Source organism: Trichosurus vulpecula, chromosome 8 (assembly GCF_011100635.1).
Source record: "Trichosurus vulpecula isolate mTriVul1 chromosome 8, mTriVul1.pri, whole genome shotgun sequence".
Classification (NCBI taxonomy): domain Eukaryota; kingdom Metazoa; phylum Chordata; class Mammalia; order Diprotodontia; family Phalangeridae; genus Trichosurus; species Trichosurus vulpecula.
The window spans coordinates 206,818,365-206,839,352 of NC_050580.1; the positions used below are offsets into that span (position 1 = coordinate 206,818,365).

General features: G+C 37.1%; 1 protein-coding gene across 4 annotated transcripts in view; it reads right to left on the minus strand.

Moving 5' to 3' along the window:
- Nucleotides 1–20,988, minus strand: part of SIPA1L1 (signal induced proliferation associated 1 like 1) — a 376,548-nt gene that overhangs the window by 46,377 nt on the left and 309,183 nt on the right. For 3 of the 4 annotated variants that reach the window (XM_036736950.1, XM_036736949.1, XM_036736948.1), the window contains exon 15: nt 4,234–4,383. The exons of the other annotated variant lie outside the window; for it this stretch is intronic. In XM_036736950.1, the coding sequence (XP_036592845.1) occupies nt 4,234–4,383 (150 nt within the window). The remainder of the gene's footprint in view (nt 1–4,233; nt 4,384–20,988) is intronic. 4 annotated transcript variants of the gene reach the window in all.

Genomic DNA, 20,988 nt, shown 5'->3' on the forward strand with positions numbered 1-20,988 from the left:
CCATTTTTTGCCTCTCTTTGTATCTCATGTGCTTGGCATGCTGCCCAGCTGTGCTAAGCAGTCATTTATCAAATACCCGTTGATCAGATATTATTCTAAGAAGGGAAACATAGGCTTCTCCAGACTGCCAAAGGTGTCTATGACCAAAGGACTCCTCCTCTAGTTTAACTGCTTTTTACAAATGATAAAATAAAATAAAATAGACCCAGACAAGTTGAGTGTCTGGCCTTGGGATCATATAGGTGGTACGGGATCATATAAGTGGTAGAGGAAGGATGTGAATAACATATAATGTGGCAACTTACATTTGATCCAAAAACTCAGTCTTCTGCAAGTTTAAGAAGAATGTTCATGCTAACAAAGGACTCAACACATACACTGTTTTGCCACCACCTCCTCGAGCAAGACACATCTAGCTCTGAAACTGTCAACTATACTGAGATTAGGCAGTGTTCAAAATTTACATTTTGCATCAAGTCACAAACGAAGATTATTTAATTTTTCATTGGTTAATTGATTCAAATTTTTATATGTGACTTGATTTGGAATGTAAATTTTGGCACCCCAAAAAGAATGAGTTAAACATAGTTTAATTTTGCTTTTACTTTGCAATGGCATTTCATGAATTCTACCAGTAAAAGACTGTTCCTGAAATTTGTAGATTTAAAGACTCTAAATCTAGGTATAGATTCTCTTGTCTTCTACAGGGGTTCTTAACCTATTTTGTATCATGAACCCCTTTGGTATTCTGATGAAGTATATGGATGTATTTTCAGAATAATGATTTTAAATTTGTAAAATAAAAGTCTTAGACTTTTGGGACACCCTTATACAGAATTGCAAAGGAACTCAATTAAACTGAAATATAATTGTAAAAAAAATTTAATGAACCCCAGGTTAAAAATCCTGCCCTATACTGTTGGCTTTCTAAGCAAAAAGAGTAGTTTTAAAATTAAAATTTAAAAATTTAATTTTAATAAACGGTCAAATTTGATTTTACATTAATATACCACTTCTTTGAAGAGCTAAAAGAATTATATCATTCTGAATATTTTCAATGTCCCTGTTAAAAATATAGGACTGGTAGGTAGATTAGCAGAGTCAGAAAGTAAAAAAAAAATTAGTCTTCTGATTCTTAATGTACTAAGTAATCGCTGGATCATACCATATGCTGACATTGACCCTAATCTGTGTGCATTTTGGGTTGCTTTAAAAGCAGTGGTGTGGAGTCCTGCACAGATTTAGGTTCAGTGTTCCTGCTGCCCTTCTTCTCTACGTGCTTCTCTTCTATACTCCAGTCTCCTGACACAACTCAACATTCTTCTTTGCCTCTGCCAATAACACCAGTTGAAGACTAGAAAGCAATTTTAAGGATTATGAAACCATAGAAAAGAAGCAAAATAATTTAACAGAATAGGCAGCATTTGAAGGAGGAGAGTTAGACTTCATTATAAGGACAAACTTTCTAAGAATGAGGGCTATCTCAAAGTGAAACAGGCTGCCTGTGAAGCTGGTGGGTCCTCCTGCTCATTAGCAGTTAGGTGACCATTCATCAGGATGCTGAATCAAATAGTTAAGAAATTCCTATTGCATCATACAGATGCCATGACTTCACCAGCATGGCCGCTCCCTCCATTGATGCACTGTTATTTATAGCCAGAGAGCTTCTTCGGACAAGGAGAGGTAAATGACTCGCATATGAACAAACAGTTACTATGTCAAAGGCAAAACCTGAACTCAGGCCTTCCAGTCCAGCCTTCCAGTCAATGTGCCGTGCTGCCTTTCATTTCAACCTCATTAGTTATAACGTTCATTGAAATGGGACCATTGTTCTGTAGACTTTAGAGCTGGAGGCCATATAACGCAGCTGATTAATTTCTGCTGAACTGTCACAGAGCACAGAAAGCACCCTGCTTTCATGTTCACTTATGCTAATCACCATCTTAACAATTAACTTGCAATTACCTCTTAAAAAAAAAGACTAATCAGGGCATTTTAAACCAAACAATTAAAATAGAAGAGAGTACAGAGAGAGCATGGTGTTAGTACCAAGACAGCCAGCCTTCAAGCAACCCTGGTATCTTGGCTAAGTAATCCTGGGCAAGTCACTTAAGACCTCAGAGCTCTAGGCAATTCTCAAGATGCAGAGAAGGTACCAATCTGCACTGGAAGAGGGACTTTCCTGGGAGTTCCCTAGACCAGTAAAAACAGAGCTCCAATCTTTACCCCACAACTAAAATAGAAATGGTCACTAATGTATATCATATTGTTTCATTAATACTTATTCCATAAAATCTCTTGAAAAGAGCTAGAATTTGTTTCTTTTTCTCATATTAATAAAAAAGCATTCATTTCAGGCATTATGAGAAGGGAAAATATACAATCTATAATGGTTTGCATGACCTAACAAGGTTTCATAAAGAACGGTTCTAAGTAAATAGTGATGGAAACTTTAGCTCTTGTGCTCAGTTTGTGACTTCTTGTGAAATGTCAACAAAATTACCAAAGAAACACGTTCTCATAGCAAAAATGTACTTAAGAAAGGAATTTTGGGGGAATAGAAACTTCAGCTTCTATAAACATTTCACATGGTTTAAGTTCTCGATAATAATTCCAAAAGGGAGATTGTACCAACAACTCCATGATAATTATCTTTTACTTCTTTCCCTGGGCAAAAGACACTTTAGTGTATGTCATGTAATGTTACTGCGGCTAATTACTTTCCCAGCTTCAGAGATTCCAATTTATTTTTTTTTTCACATCCTTGGAAATTGCCACACGCTTAAGTGTTTTACTTTACGAGTCTTACCCAAAGGCAAATAATGGCTTTCAGGTGGCTCAGTGATTTCAAGAAGTAAGAAAGATGTCAGGGAAAGGTTACAGAAAACTTCCAACATTTGAAAAGAGCAAAGCTGGGATGTGAATAGCCTTTATCTACTTCCACAATAAAGTGTGCTGAAAACAATGAGGACAGTTCCTACTAAAACCGCCAAAGAAGTTAATGCTATGAAGAAACGTGGCACGTGAAATGAATCGATTTAATGAAGTGGATGAAGTTCAGCTCATATGATCATTCAGCATTCCCAGAGTCTATGGTATACTTTTCAAGAAGAGGCTTTAAGCAGATATCAAAGTATTTTCCTTTTTGGAATATAACCAACATGTTTCATTTAATGCTTAATGTATGCATGTGCGCACACATATATGTGTATGTCCACCCACCCACACCCACCCACACACGCACGCACTCCCACCCACCTGTTAAAGTCTTATTCTGATTGCCTCATCGTGATCTGGTGATAACACTGGGTTGCTGAAGGATATAACAGTAGAATATAAGTTCTGTTGGGTCTTAGCAGATGGAAGAACTTTTAGTATGTTACAGAGAAGATTTAGATGTCTTCTACATTTCACCAGAAGGTTATCCATAAGGTGATGAATGTTTTTGAGCCATAATTTATGTCTATTAAGGTTCTGAAGGATTATGTCCTGTGATGAAGGAAAGAGCACCCATCCTGATGAGGCTGCATTTGTATTTAGGTCCTCCTGACTCCAGACCCAAGATTAAGTACAAATCCAGCTTCAGACACTAGTTGTGTGACTTAACTTCTGTTTGTCTCAGTTTCTTCAACTGTAAAATGGGGGTGATAACAGTACCCACTTCAGAAGGCTGTTGTGAGGATCAAATGACAAAATGTTTGTAAAGCTTAGCACAATACCTGGCACCCAATATACCTTACAGATAAAGTATGACCTCTTCCATTTAGCTTTTTAAGACTTTTACTACTTGTTCACAATCTTTCTAGCACATTGTACATTACTGCCACTCCTGAATTCTGTAACTGAGCCAGATTGGCCTTCTTTCTGTTCCTACCATCCAGCAGTCCAGCCTTTGTACTGGTCATTCTCCATGCCCTAAAGGCCCTCTATTCTTGCCTCCATCTCACAGAAAGGCTTTCTTCCCTCAAGATGCAACTCAAGCACCATTTAGTACATTTTTATTCCGATATCCCTCAATTGTTAATGCCCTTCCTCCCTAATTAATTATCTTTTATGTTTATTCTGTATATACTTTACTTGTCTTCCCCCATTAGAATATAAGCCTCTTTAGGGTAGGGATTGGCCCATTTTTTCTATTTGCATCCCCTGCATCTAGCACGTGTCTGGCACATAGTAGGCACTTAATAACTGCTTGTCAACTGATTGAGAAAATGGTGCAAACAGCATACCTACCCTTCAGGCATGGATTTTTGTCTGTAAGTGCCCCCACCAGAGCCAGTCTCACTAGATGAAGACAGGTTGCTAGGGGAGTTACGACATTGCTGTGATCTCGCTAAAGCAATAGATGAAACTGTCACATAGATGTCAGAACCAGGAGACAACCTGTGTATGCAAACCAAAAATATAAAGTCAACAACTCAAAAGAGAATATCCCAAGGCAATGCATGATGTATGATGTTACATGGACTGCCATATCAGCAGTGACTGGGTTTTCATGGGGACAGTGAAAAATGCAGGTGGCCGATGAAAAATGTCCTTTACGAGTCCCCTCCTTGGGGAAATAGCTGGCAAACTGCCTTAAGGACAGGGCATTTAAGGAGAAAATGAACAAAAAACTCTAGGAAAACATGTGCATATCTAGAAATTTCCTGAAATAAACTGGCTTAATTATTTTTATAATCTTCAATTATGTAACAGCATTACACCAGGTATCATGAAACAATTCAATTTTTCACATTAGTTCTTCTGAAAGAGGCAGTTCTTTACCACAACTAAGCCTGGAGGCAGGAAAATCTGAGGTCAAATTCAGCCTCAGAGACTTATTACCTCTGTGACCTTTTATAAGTCACTTAACTTCAGGCTGCCTCAGTTTCTTCTACTGTAAAATAGGGATAATAATAGCACCTACCTCCCAGGGTTCTTGTGAGGATTAAATGAGACTACATTGTAAAAAAGCACGTAGCATGCATGGTGCCTGGGACAAAGAAGGATGCTATATAAATGCTTATCCCTTTCCCTTGCATAATTTAACCAGTGACACTGGTGTTTGCAAGGGCCTGTCACCTCACATATGTTGCTGAAGATTTGGATTATATACTCAATTTCTATCATTCATAAGCCTGGTACATGAAAAAGCAGCTGTCAAAAAGTCAACAATAACATACACGTAATCATTATGATGGGTCAGCTAGGTGGCTCAGTGGATAGAGCACTGGGTCTGGCCTCAGACACCTACTAGCTGTGTGACCCTGGGTTAAGTCACTTAACTGTTTGCCTTCATTTCCTCATCTGCAAAATGAGCTGGAGAAGAAAACAGCAAACCACTCCAGTATCTCTGCCCAGAAAACCCCAAATGGGGTCACGAGGAGTTGGACATGACTGAAAAGACTGAACAACAACCAAAACAAATCATTATAACTTCTGTCAGGATTTTAATAATTTGCGTTTGGCTACAATTCTGCAAATATTCATTTAAAGTACTTCTTCTTGGGTTGAGAACATCATAACTTGTTTCCTGGATTTCAAGATGATGGCTTTGTTGCAAGGGCAGGGACCAAGCCTTTGTGTATTGGCAAGCCCACTACCTTGTACTCCTCAGCCATGCACCTGTCAAACACTATAATTGATGCTTACTGATTAATATAAAGAAATATTTTCCTTTGTGATGCATTCTAAAACTAGAGTTTCAAACTTCGGAAAGTGTTCTATACTTACTACCCTTGGAAGGAAAAAAAAGACTGATTAATTAATACCAACTTTTATTGTTTTTTTTAAAATACAAACACCTTTAAAATGGTACTTTGACATATCCATAAACATCTCATTATTTTTCGTGGCACAATAAAATGACAGATTTAAAGTTGGATGGCACCTTAGAGGCATTCTAGTCCAACTCTCTTATTTTACAGATGAAGAAGTGAGGCCAAGAAAGACTAAGTAAATGCCTAGATGTGGTTACAAGCTAGAAACTGTCAACATTATAACCTGAATCCAAGTCCAGCACTCTAGCCACTCTGCTAAGCTGATTCTCTCTTTTCCATTAAAAGAAGCTTTAATTGAAGCATCAATTGTTTTAGGTGACATTTTCTGAATATAAATCAAATTTCGGGAGTCACTTAATTTTTGGCAAAACTAATACCCAGCTTAGTTCCCTTCAAGGGATTTCAGAGCCAGGAACTGTGGTGTGAAGGGAGACATTGTAGGAAACTGAGGGGATTCTTTCATAGAAAAACAAAAAAGTAGAGGCCAACAATTATTTGTTGGAGGAGAAAGCAAAGAGTAGGAATCAGAATAAAAAGGAAAAGAATACCTGGCTGAAAGGTTAAAATACAAATTCATAAGGTAAAATTTAAAAAGCCATTTAAAATATATTTTCTCTGTTGGAACTTGTACAAATCGCTTCACTTGAGTCAGTTTCTTCATCACTAAAATGGAGATAGTGGTATATGTCCCATCTACCACATGGGATTATATTGAGGGTCAAAGGAAGAAATGTATATACAAATACTCTGTTAAGTATCATAGCACTCTATGAATGTGACTTATTGTTATATGCATCACAGTGCAGAGAATGCCAGACCTGGATCAATGGGAATACCAACTCCTATGCTTCTTAGCTATGGGATGGTGAGTAATCTAATTTCTATTGGTACTATCACACTTCCTGATCTCATCAGTTCTCAAGGGTTCAGTTATCTCTAATCTGATGAGCCCCAGATCTATATATACATTCCTGGTCTCTCCTAAGGGCTTGTCCAAAGTAACCAAATGCCTGCTACACATTTTGACTAGATGTCCCTTAAGTATCTCAGACTCAACATGTCCATAACAGAATTAATTATCTTTACTACCAAACACTCTTCTTGGAAACTTCCCCATTACTGCTGAGGTCACCACCATACTTCGGCCATTCTACAAATCTTTTGCTGTTTTTACCTCCATAGCATTTCTTGAGTATGTTTCCTTCTCTCTGCTCCACACTGTCACCTCTCTAGTTCAGGTCCTCATCATTTATCACCTGGACTATCTCAACAACTTTATATCTGGTCTGTCTGCCTTGAATTTCTTCCCACTCCGGTATGCCCTCCACACAGCAAAATGATTTTCCTAAATGGTAGGTCCTCTCCCTATTTGGTATACTCCAGTGGTGCCCTATTACCTCTAGCATCAAATGTAATTTCTTTGTTTGGCATCTGGAGCCCTTTGCAACCTGACCACTTCCTACTTTTCTAGTCTTTTTACACATCATTCACTTCCATGAAAACTATAGGGCAGTCCCACTGACCTACTTGCTGTAACTAACATGGGATGTTTGATCTCTCACATCTGTACCTTTGTACTGGCTATCCCCCATGAAGTCTGTCTTCTCATCTATGCATCCTAAAATCCCAGGCTTCCTTCAAAATTCAGCTCACCCACTACTTAGCTGCTACCTTCTCCTCTAAGGTTACTTTCCATTTACCTGAACAAATTTTGTATTTAGAATGTTTTTGAAAGCTACAGTAACACTATGAGAGTGCCCAGGACACAGAGGAGGTATTTGCAAAGTTTAACAATATTCTTCAGCACAAAAAAGGGGAAAAAGTCTCTGACTTCATGACACAGTTGGACAGGATTGGTATAAGTGGGAAACAAGAAATAGCTGAATTATGAATTATGAGCAGTTGCTAGAAATAGTGAAGACGTCTGCAGAATGGATAGTGTGTGTTTCCACATAGAGGAAAATTCAACTTCAATGAACTCTAGAACATCTCTTCGTGAATTAGGCAGAGAGGCAAAAACAAGAGGGCACCATTGGTTGTCCAGATAGAAAGGTAGGAGACTAGAGGCAGTCTGATGGAAATTAGATCTTTCACTTGACAAGACAAAAGGTCAAGAGGTTACCACAGTTTTATGAAAGAACATCAGCTGTAGACACAGAACTATCCACTGTCATAACTGTGGCCTGGATGGAAACAAGAGTGAGGGATGCCCTTGACAGGAGGCAGAGCTGATGAGAAACGGGAGCCACACTTGAACCCCCCCATCATTAAGACTGATGTCCTTATCAGTTGCTTATGGGTACATTCCATTTAGATAAAAAGGTGCTCATGGAGAGAAGATGGAAAAGACAGGAAATGTGTTCTGCTGTGTTGGATGGTGAATCTTAAGCAACCATTTTATTCCAATCACTCTATAAAAGGCATATGAGGAAAAAACCTGCACAGCCTTAGGTTGTGTCAAAGAAGACTGAGTAACAAAGCCTTTTAATACGTGAGATACATCAGAGTCTTTTTTTTTTGGTGACAATAGGAAGGTGGCCACCAGGGCTCAGTCATGCCCACAAACATCAATCATTTCTGTAGTACTGGCACTGACTAGAACCAAGCCCAGCCCAGGAGAGGAGGTGGCTTCTAAAATTCCAACAGGAAGAAGAGATTAGTGAGATACTGGGAAGTTACAAGACCTGGGCTACACAGGTTTCCAGAGTTCCTTATTTTTTTGCCCTTGATAGAATAGTTCCAGTCTGCCATGTTGGAGACAGAAGCAGTTCCAGGCTGCTAACTGCCAGTTGTGCAAACTACCTGAGGCCAACAAACAGAGGTGATCCAGATTCAACCCTTTAGTATCAAGATACTCAGGTGAAAGTGACATCTTACAGTTGTTGAGGTGAGAAGAATGATTTAGCTCCACGCACTGTCCATTTTCTCTTGCTCACAGTCCCAAACACAAGGTAGGGGTCTCAAAACTACAATTCATTCTTTGATCTTTCCCGTCAATTAGTGGCAAGTAAGTAACTCGGGACTGTTGTTCTAGCATCCGCAAGAGAAAGGTTGGAAGTGCAAATGGGAGGAGGTTTTAGATAAGGAGCTGCAGATGGAACACCAAAAGGTAAGAGCACCAAAATGTATGTGCAAATCTGTGATGTTAAGTAAACCATTTGGCCACTGTATGTTGACTCTTTGTCTGAGAAAGGAGATTCCAAATGTTGGGTGAGTAAAAATCCATCGATTTAATATATATTAGTAATTTGGAGTCATTATTTCATATTATTATCCTAGCTTAAAATCATAACCTGGCCAGGGCTACCAGATGAAGTTCTAGAACCAAGTCTGGTGGATGGGAAATAAAGAATGTTTGCAGACTCAGCGCTCTCTAGTGGCAAGTGGGAATATTGCAGCTGCTCTATATAGAGAAAGTAACTGGACTGTTTGTAGGGTGGTTTGAACATAAACAATCAGGAGGTCAATTCAGATGCTGCACTCCCTCTCCGGATAATTCATAAAATGACACACAGCTTTTCCTGTAGGTATATGGAAGGCAGCACATAAGCCAATGCAGGCTGCTTACCCTACTGCAGTGTTCCAAGAGTTACTCCTGTTCCATGTTTGAGTTTAAAAAACAAAAAACAAAAACAGAAAAGGAATCCTCTCACTATTCCCAGCACCCCAAACCCTCTACATTCAGCTAAAATGCCTAATGCTAGACTTTGGCTGTAGCTCATTTTATTTGGCAAGTGCTCCAGAAAATTCCACTTGGTTACTGGAGTTATCCCAAAGGGAGGAAAAAAGGCATATTTTAGATGATCAGCATTCATTGCTTTTCTGCATTCATAAAACTCAATAGTGGCTTTGTTTCCTAACTGTGTATACAAAGAACACATAAATAGCAACTAACAGAATATAACTGTGATACTTTTACTGATCTGCAGTATGTAGCAAGTTACAATATTAATCCTTATTTTTGATTATCTGATCTCTTTTAAGATGCTCTGATTTTGACACTGACAAAATTTTAGAGCTGGAAAAATTCAGGCATTTAATTCAGGGAGTTAGAAAGACAGACATATCAGCAATCTGTGGCACTTCTGCCAAAGATGGCATGTAGCTGATTTTCACTGGTATATCCACTGATTGTCGAAGTGACACTACACCCCCTATCACTTCCTGGAATCACCTCAGGAACTGGTAGCCAGGGTTTTTTCAGCTCCTCCACACACCTAAATAACTTTCATGGGAAATCAAAATGGAGTCAGCACCATTACATTACACACCTCTCCCCACCTCCACAAAAAACAAAAAGGAAAAAGGTTGAAAATTGGCACACTTATTTCAAAGGCTGTTGACATGTTCTGATGTAGACCACTGAGCAAGAGAAGGAAGTCCATTTCATCTCTGGGAAGTCCAAGCCTGATTTATGTTCTAATTATCTAAATATTTATTCCATATTATACAGAGTCAAACTTCCAAATATAAAGAACCAGACTAGATGAGTTTCTGGGTTATGGCTGGATGGTTAAGAATGCTCTGACACAATGACTATTAATTTGTTACAATGAAGGCTTTTCTTTTCTTTTTTTGGTGGCAGAGGAATTTGGGGGTTAAGGGGTAGAAAGTGATACCAAAGGAAGTAAAAAAGAAACAAAAAAGTGTTCATGAATCATTAAAAACACAAACAGAACAGAAGGAAGCTCAAAATGAGACAAAGATAAGAAATGCTGGAACTAGCATGTAAAATTGGAATGATTTCAAAAAATCTATACATAGTGGGGAAAATCCCATATAAAAGAAGGTCAAAGAATCATATCATATCCCTTTCTGTTTTTCTTTGAACCTTGACACGTTCATGTTTGTTAATGTTTATTAAGTTTATAACAGAAAAGAAAGAAATTGCACAAAGAGCCAAGCTTGTCTTATATAATGTGGTGTAGTGGAATCATTAAGGACCTGGATTCAAATCCTAGCTCTGACACTAGCTATGTGACCATGTGTACATCATTTTCCTGCTCTGATTCTCAGTATTTTCATTTATAAAATGGGAATAACACTTCCACTAAAAATCTCATAGGGCTGTGCTATAGAAAAGGGAATGAAGACTGTGGTGGCTTTTTTCCTCCTTCTTCCTCCTCCTCCTCTTTTTTTTTTTTTTGTTGTTATCATCTTTCTACAGAAAATTCTGTCCACTTCAGAGCCATGGGAATGATCAAGACTAAAGTATGTTGTAGGGGAAAGAAAACTGATGAAAAAAGTGGAATGTAAAGAACAATTTTTACAAAGTAAATGAACATTAAAAGGGAGCTGAAGCCTGAGTATTTAACAGACCAATAAGGCCCCATAGTATAGATAAAGAATACCTTTTTCCTCTAGGCAGAAGTGGGGGGAAAGGGTGGTCTATGTGGAATTTCATAAAAACTGGCAGAAGAGGTCACTGTACAAGGGTATTTTGGGGAAGGAGAACGAATTTAATTTCCAGATAAAAAGTGGAAGGGGGGGGGTACTTCCAGCAAGCAGTGGGATGCATCAGAGTAACCAAAACCCCAATAAGTCACAATATGATTACGAGACTGAAAATAGGAAGAACAACAAAACTGAAGACTCTGTAATCATAATGACCAAGTTTGGCCCTGGAGAAGAGCTGAGGAAATATACCTTCTTTTTTGTAGATGTGGCGGATTATAGATATGGAATACTGAATATACTGCTGATATGTTGATAAGGTTGATATGTTGGTTCTTTGCTTTGTTATGAAGGAAAGAAGGACACATTCAGAAATTAAGGTGATGTAAAAAGGAAGTAAACAAAAATAAGATTTTAAAAAACAGAAATGGGGCAGCTAGGTGGCACAGTGAGTAGAGAACTGGCCCTGGAACCAGAAGGGCCTGAGTTCAAATCTGGCCTCAGACATTTGACACTTGCTAGCTATATGACCTTGGGCAAGTCATTTAACCCCAACTGCCTGGCCTTGCCTTCCCTTCCCCCCTCTAAAAAATAAATAAATAGAAAACAGAAAAAAAGAGTGCTCTGAGATCCTCTAATAGAAATAAATATAAACATTTATTAATAGTGTTTTAATCACTGCAAAAAAGGAATTTTTCAAGTGTTTTAGCATTAATTTCAGAAATTTTCCTCCTTACATTTTTCTAAATTTGGCCAAGAAATAGCTAAATATTTGTAAAGTAACTTACACCAAATGTTCTCTTAAGACTTCCCAACTTCTGTCTACAGAAATGAATTCTAGCACTTTTCTGTAATACCAAGAATGTAGCAATGAAAAAAATCATGGCTCTCAGAGTTCTGAATCCAACAGATTCCTCAGTCTGCAGGACTGTGTTTAGGCTAGTCTCACTTAAGTGCATAAGAAAAAATCCTGAAGTATTTTCTTGCAAAGAAAACAAAAAACACACAGACTGAAAATTTAGAGAAAGTTGGTCCAAGCAGGTTAATATCAGTTCCTCATTTTCCCAAAAGTATTATCTATACATGAAAAAAAAATGCTAAACAAAAAGTACCAGCATTCTGAGATGACCTACATACATACAGATACATATATGCAAAGGATGGTAGGGCTAGAAAGGTGAGAAAAGCTCTCTTTCCTTCTTTTTACACCTCCCGGACACACACATAACTCTGCCATCGCTGTCCTGAAAACCTCTTTCAGTAAACATACAAATTTACTTGTTAAAAACTGGTCTTCAAACTGACATTAAAATTTATGGACAAGGAGCAACCATTCCCAGTGTGATTTATGTCAAAATCTTTTCCCACATGAGTTGTAATGTTTTAGATTCAATTATGCCTGTACGTGTTACCTTTCTCTCCAATTTGACAACATTGCTTAGACATGTTAACATGACTAAAGGCCTCCATATCTCAAATGCAAGTCAAAAAATGACAATTCCAAGTTAAACTGACCTGAACAGCAGCAAGACTGATGGATTATCTACCCCTAGCCTTCAATTAGGCACAGCATTTTATGAACATTTAGCAATTAAAATAACATCTGTCAAAGAGCAAGACCAAAGTGACTTCTACTACTACATTCAATAGTATATATGTATGTACGTGTGTGTGTGCAAGTAAGTGTGCGCATGTGCAAAGGAGAAATCAAACAACTCCCCCAAAACAAACCTAGATAACACAGTTTTGGCCCTGTGTCAATAAGAGATTTAAACAAACTGCTTGGATGAAAACAATTTCACTTCCTACCCACCCCACTACACATTCTTGGAATACTTTAAGAGCATGAGGCACAGACACCAACTATTTGGAGGAGTGCAATTGTAACAGTGATCATTCTGTGGCAAGGTTAGCTTTCTACAAGGAAGGATTCCCTTATACAACTGTAATCTATCATGTTCTGACAAATGATCACCACTTCACAGCTACTGGCGAGCTGTTACACGCACACAGACTGGGATGTATTAAAAAATCCTTTTCCAAAGAGGATGGATTTTAAGTCAGGGTAAGATGCCATATGTACGTATAGGAAGCAAAAAAAATAAGTTCCAAGGCATAGGAATGAGTAAATTCAGCAAACGTATTCCAATCATTCATTAAACATTTATTGAGCTTTGTCTAGTAAAAGGCATTGTTCTGAGGTTTTGGGATAGGGGAAAAAGCCCTCTAAGGCAGTCCCTATTCTTAGTGAAGCTTATAATCTAGTAGGGAGTAATAAGACCACCACACAAATATAAGGCAGTTATTATATGAGGGGTACAAAGGGTGACCCTTTTCATGTCTGTTCATCAGTCTTTAACTTGTTCCAATTTCCCAATTGGTCTATTTTTCCCTTCCTTGGGTAGTCTGATGGCTCTGTGCTCCCAGGGACTCTACACTTTGATGCAGACAGTGTGGAAACCCAATCAGCTTTAAGCTCTACTGCAGCTCAGAACCTATGAGCTCAGGCGATCCATTAAATTCTGCCTTTCGCAGTGGCAAGGATTACACCATTACATGATTATGCTATTCAGGATATGTAAAATTCAACAGGAATGTCTGTGGGTGGAATGAGAAGGGGAGAACATTTTAGGTAAAGGAAACAGCATGAGCCAACATGGGGAAAACAGTAGGTGTGGCTCAGGGGACACCAAGTAGTCCAGTTTGGCTAGAATCCACTGTATGTATAGAGAAGTTGAAAGCAGTAAGACTGTAAAGTTAGATTAGGGTCACAGCATGGGAGTAGGGGTGAGGTTTGGGATGGCTAGGTGGCACAGTGGATAAAGTGCCAGGGCTGGAGTCAGGAGGACCTGAGTTCTGGCCTCAGATACTTATTAGCTATGTAACCCTGGGCAAGTCACTTCACCCTGTTTGCCTCAGTTTCCTCATGTGTAAAATGAGTTGGAAAAGGAAATGGCAAACCACTCTAGTATCTTTGCCAAGAAAACCCCAAACGGGGTCACAAGGAGTTAAGACACATCTGAAATGACTGAACAACAAAACAGAGTACCTTGAATGACAGAATGGAGAGTTTGGAGTTTGTTCACTGGAGCTTGATAAAACCTAATCTGGGCAACTTCATTCTTGAGTCATTCACAAAATGTTTATTTATCACCAATATATTTTCATAATCCTAAGTTTTATTTTTTTTAAAAACTGATGTCTTATTTTTTATACACATCATTTCTGAATATATGTAACCACTCTACCCAGTGGGCTTTCCCTTGTAACAAAGATTAAAATGGAAAGAAAAAAAATTCAGCAAAAACTACTAACACATCAACCTAATCTGACCTTATATGTAAAATTCCATATGTATAGTCTCTAAAGTGAAGGGAAGGAGGTGCATTTTTTTCAACTTTTCTCCAAGGCCAACCTCAAATATTATAGTTACATGGTGTCCAGTTCTCTGTTATTGTTCTATTTATATTGTTGTAATCATTGCATATCTATAAAGATATCTAATATTCTCTTGGTTCTGCTTACCTCACTCTGCATCAGCTCACACTCTCCCATTCTTCTCTGAATTCTTGATATCTGTCATTTCTTAATGCACAGTCCATTATTTTCACAGTTTGGCCATTTTCCTATCAATAGGTATCTACTGTTTCCAATTTTTTGATATCACAAACTTTGTTGCTATGACTGTTTTAGTATTTTGGATCTTTCTTTCTTTCTTTTCTCCTTGACATGTAGAAAGTATATATCAAACAGTGGTATCTTTGAGTAAAAAGAGTACAGATATTTTAGTCATGATTCTCATTTGCTTTCCAGAATAATCTGACCAGTTCCCAGTGCTACTAACATATCAGTATGCCTATCTTCCCACAGCCCTCATTTTAAACATTTTTTTCTGTCTTTTATCATCTTTGCGAATTTCCTGGGTGTGAAGTGAAACCTCAGAGTAGTTTTGTTTTATATTTTGGAGCATACTAGCCTGGAATTCTTCAGGATAACTTCTTGGCTGCCCTCTAACTCTGCATGCTTGGTTAGTAACAACAATTGACAGACCAGCTTGACACTACAGATCACATACACACATGTGTATATGAACATATGCAAGACTTATTCAAGATAGGTAGGTAGAATTTAATTTTTCTAAACAAAGGTATCTTATCTATCAAATAATTCCTTGTTTATTTAATTGAATTGTCAATTACTCCTTCCGGAAGAAGTAAGGGAAATTTATCACATTTAGCTCTCCAAGTACCTTATTAATTGGAAGGTCAGAAATAAAAACCTAAATTGTCACCATGGAATAAAACTAAGTGATTTCTATTAAAAGAAGTAGTTATGTCTTCTCATTTTCCAAGGAACAGAACAAAGGACTTGAATGAATACCTACGGAAACAATTCCGTATTGACTACAGGAATGAATCCCAGGTAGTTTTTTTTTTCTATCACTGATTTTTGGTTTTCTTGATAAGAATGGTAATTTTAAAGAAACTGGATACTTTTAAATACTTTAAAATGTAAATATAAATAGCAAAAAAATTTTTAAAGAGAAATGTCTCATTAAAAAATCAGTTATACAAATATTTTTCCAACAGGTATTTGATTTTGATTCCTTATAACTGAATGTAATGTGGCAATGTAAACCAAGGAGACACAAAATGATATCATTGTCCAGAGCGATTGTTACTAGACTAGATGGAATTTGCCAGATCAGTTATGATACAATAGGCATGATGATGAATATTATCAATCTACCAATTGGGGTAGGAGGGCATTACAAGGCTTTGTTACCTCAGCCATTCTTGGCTATATTATAATTAACAAATGAAATCTTGTAGTTGCTGGACAAGGGGGGGGGGTTCTCTTTTTTCTTCTCCTCTCTTTCCTTCCCTATTTACTCCATAAAATTCTTAGTTCCCTCAGACTCAATTGCTACACTTATATGAAGACTTAATTTTTATATACATACTTATATATGTATATATTTTCTCTCCAACTGAGTTTTTTTGGCTTTGTGTCTAATATAGTACCTGGCTTAGGAAATGAACCCAAGCATGCTGGCTCCCTACAGATTTTAGTTCTAAGCAGGTTCAATAAAAAATATTTAATTCTGGCTTCAGGAAAGGGTAGTCACCTGCAGCTGGAACTGTTGCATAGGAAGCTGAAGGGAGAGATGATGTTTTAAATCATGGCCAGGTAAATTTCCTTTGAGGGTTTAATGCCCCAGTTGCTGCACCCCAATAAGTTTCAAGGATACATTTCTTTTTGGGCTGTGTAGCTACCTCCAAACTGGGTCACTCAGCAGCCTAACAGGCTTTTCAGGGATTAGTTAAGGGCAGTCCTCCCACACTAAGAACCTTGTAAGAAGTGCACGTTTGGACATGTATAGAATTCAAATGCTTTTAATTTTTATCATTCCTGTCATAAACTCTCCCTGACGTGCTGATTGGATTCTTGTAAAACCTTTTTTCTATGTTGAGGAAACAGTTTTGATTTTTTATGCTTATGGAAGGAAGATACTTCCCTAACTTATGCTGGAATATGAAAAGTGACCTCCAAGTTCTACTTTTATTTTTATAAGGATAAATTTAACAACTAATACTTAAATGGATGTGATCTCATTATGTATGTACTTCCTTTTCCAATGAGACATTCACACTTTCCTAACTTCTGTCACACTTAGCTATGCACTTTTAAAAATCTCTGGGGGGTGAGTATGGGGATGTAGGTGTCATCCACAAACATGGCTGGGAACTTTTCTCTAGACTTCTTGCTTCCTGACATTATATCAACACTAATGAGGCATATGTACTCCAGCAATGAATAACAGCTAACATTTATAGAGTGCTTGAAGGCTTGCAAAGCATGACCTGTATTATTTTTAACAACTCTGTGATGTAGGTACTATGGTTTTTGTTAAGTGTAAGACATTCATGGAGTTAAATAGCTTGCCCATAGTCACATAGATAATAAACGAGATAAGATTAGAACTCAGGTTTTCCTGACTTCAAATCTGCTCTACTCACTACAAAGCAGTATCTCTCACCATTTCAAAATGGTAATAATTCTTCCTTTGGAAAGGGACACAGGAAAATTCTATTTTTTAATGGATATGATTATCTGAGAAGGAATCAAGATGTTATTCAAAGTCCGGTTCAGATGATTTCCTCCGTGAAGCCCTGATCCTTCTCATTTGAAACAGGGTCCCCCAATTGAAAGTGGTCTCTCCCTCATTTTTTCTATAATATTCTCTAGAGAAATCTTTTTAGAGCTTTCCTTTGCCTGTCAAATTGTACCTTGTACCATACTAGACTTATATTTTAAGTGTTCTATCCTATTAGGCTGCAGGTAACTTGAAGGCACGAAATGCTGTTTTTTTCATCTTTGTATTAACACTTTCACAAAGGCCTTGTACATAAAAGGGACTTAATACTGAATCAAATTAAATGAATAAATTTCAATGATGTCATAGTGGAGAGAGGCTTAGTAAGGAACACCTGGCTTCAAATACATATCTGACAGGTGCTGATTGTGTGACCCTAGGCCAATCACTCAACATCTCAGTGCTCCCAGGCAACTCCATAAGAGTAGATGTTAAGAGAAGAGTAGTTATCTTCACTGGAAGAGAGGGAACACACCCTACATCAAGGGTAGGGAACCTGCGGCCTTTTATTAAGGAGATTTGTTCTGTGAAATGTGGATTCAGTCAAAAGTCCACACTTGAGGACCTAGAGGGCCACATGTGGCCTCAAGGCCTCACTCAGGTTCCCCATTCCTGCCCTACACTAATAAAACCACATGTCTAGACTAAAAAATTTTTTTCAATGATAAAGTGAAGGTTAAATTAAACAAACTATTTAAATAGCAAACCTAACCTTGTCTACAAAATAATTTTCAATTATCCCAGATTATCAGTATTTCTTCTTGAGCCTCCTGAGGTTGCATACACTGATTTTAGAGTCAGAGGCCCTGGGTTCAACTTTCATCTCTGATAATTACGATAATTATGTATAAACCTTTGAAAAATAATTTAATCTTCCTGGGCCTAAGTGTTCTCATCCATCACATAAGGGGATTGCATGACAAGGCATTTGAAGTTTCCCTGGGCGAATCACTTAATTTCTATAAAACAGGGATAATAACAGCACCTATCTCCCAGGGTTGTGATGATGAGACAATATCTGTAAAGTGCTTTAAAACCTTATAGCACTGAATGCTAGCTGCTATTATTGTTAATCAGCTATGATTTCTATCACTGCTTGAAAACCATCATAATTTCCAATAGATATCTAATAAACCTACTCTCCTATTCCATCTGAGGTTAAAGGTAAATTTTTGATAAGTAGAAACACAACGTTTCCATGGAAATAAATTTTAACATGCAGAACTAGTGGTGTAGTGCAAAGAGTGATCAGCTTGGAATGCTAACCACAGAGTCAAAGGATGTGAGTTCAAATCCCAGCTCTGCTTCTTACTCCTTGTGTGACCCTCGACAAAATCAATTATCCTCCATGGGACACAGTTTTCTCATCTGTAAAATGAAGCCACTGGACTACAAGAGGTCTCGTCTAGCTCTAGATTTATGATCATGACTGTGATCCAACCTATACACTATACACAGCTGAGGCTGAAGATACCTGACATTTATGAGTCCTCTGCAGAGAAAATGTCTCTAATGTCAGCAACCAACCTTTCAAGACTTTATCTTTTATATTTTAATTGTATTTTGTTGTATAGAATAACATTCTCCAAACTTTTTTGAGTATGCATATATCCCAACAGTAAAAAAAAAGCTTTGACACTGAGAAATATAGATTTACATTTATGCATAACACACATATGCATAAACAAATATATCAATGCATGTGTGTAATTATTTGTATTTGCATATATGTATTATTTGCACTAATACCCATATTTATATATACATGTATATATCTTTACAAATTATATACCTGCACTACTGTACAAATTTTATATAATTACAGGTTTAAGAGAATGAGATATAGATGAAATAAACAATATTTAATATAATTTATTAAGAGCATTATTTTAAGCTTCACTATTTTTTGTTAAGTCCTGGTTTAATATTCTGGAATACTGTAATTTGATGGTCTGGTTCTAAGTTTGGTTTATTCTGATACCTGGTTTTAATGACTGTCATAGCTGACAAAAAAACAACTCACAGAGATATGTAATATGAATGGGTAAAGTATATCATTACCTAAACTTACTAATTTTTCAGTTCTTTCTGCCTATCTTCCCTCTTGTCAATCAATCTTAAAATCTAATTGAAAGATATTGCAAATTTGGTTATATTTTTGTCAAATGGATTAAAAACCTACTGAAACTCTCATTTGGAAATTTTTAAGCAGGTTAGAAAATTTTGTTTCCATGTTTTTTTGTTTCCAAGTTTCCAAGTTCACAGATACTTTTTTTAACACACCATTTTCTGCCACAAAATCATTTAATGAGGGAAACATATCTAAACATCGCCTTGCAAAATATACTCTCCATAGCATAAGTTTTTTTCTGATTTCATGTTAAAACATAACTTTTACTTTGAAGGGGCGGATTAGGGTTTTATGGTTTTTGTCTTTTTTTTAAACTATCTGCTGGGAACACACTACTGTCAGCCGCTTGTCATCACAGAAAAGGTTGGCAAATTTGGAATACTTGTCTTTCGTAGAAGGAAAAAAAATGCATGACTCATCTTTAAGTTTGAGAACTCTTTGAAGGACTTAGCCACGAGACAAAGAGTACACACATCTGTGAGTACAAAAGATCTTCATGGTCACTGCTCATGTCATTACAAGTTGGTAAATATTTGATTTAAATAATTTAAATAAAATTAGCCACCTTGATGATATCCTACAGCACTCTGTGCACTTCTTGCTCCACCTGCTGCAGTGGCTTGCCTACAAGCAATACAGTGAATCAATTTTATGTGATGCTAACCTAGAACTTGATTGCTGCTGGTATTTGTTAATTCCAATCTCACTATTTTTTAACAAAGCAGTCATTTATCATTGAGAACATATCTCCTCTGGTATATTTCTCCTTTAGTTGCTCACAATACAATTGATTCTTAGCGTATTTCAGCACTGAAACAGATCTAGCAAATGCCATAAGCTGAGACATGTTAGGAGCACCTGTATTCTCATGTAACTATAAAACAAACTTCCTATATTTTGTAATATCTCTAATACTTTTGATAGCAATGTTTTCTCTACATCTTCCAGTAATGTTTGCTGACAAAGGAATGAATTTTAATTTGCTACCATATTGTTTTCCACATATTATTCCAAACTATTAAAAAAAAGATCATGGCAGGAAGGGGAAGTGTTTCCCCAATGGCATGTAGTTTTTCATTATTAAGAAACAATAAAAGAGGCTTCTTCTAAACATTTATCATTCAGTTAAGCCAAATTTTAATATGTATTGGATTAAGTATTGGTTGACTTAAAACAGTGCTGAGAAAATATAGAGGATAATCTTCACGTTTATCCAGAACATGAAGCTGAGTTTATAAATGTCTTACTAATTATGATGGCTTCATACTATTATTAGCTATTATCCGAGGCAAAATATATGCTTGGGCTGCAATGTTAATCATAGTTGATGTAAATCCATATTTCAAATACTGTTCTTGGTCATTTCAAATGTTCTGGTCAACTTCTTGTCAAATCTGATTAATCTATCACTGATTTTACCTCATAACATGGCTGACAATAAGTTCATACAAAGAACAGGAAAAGTGTCAGCCCCACCATTTTCTTTTTGTTCACTTGTGTTCTTTGCCAATCCATGACTTCACTGCAGGAATGTTTTAAAGCCA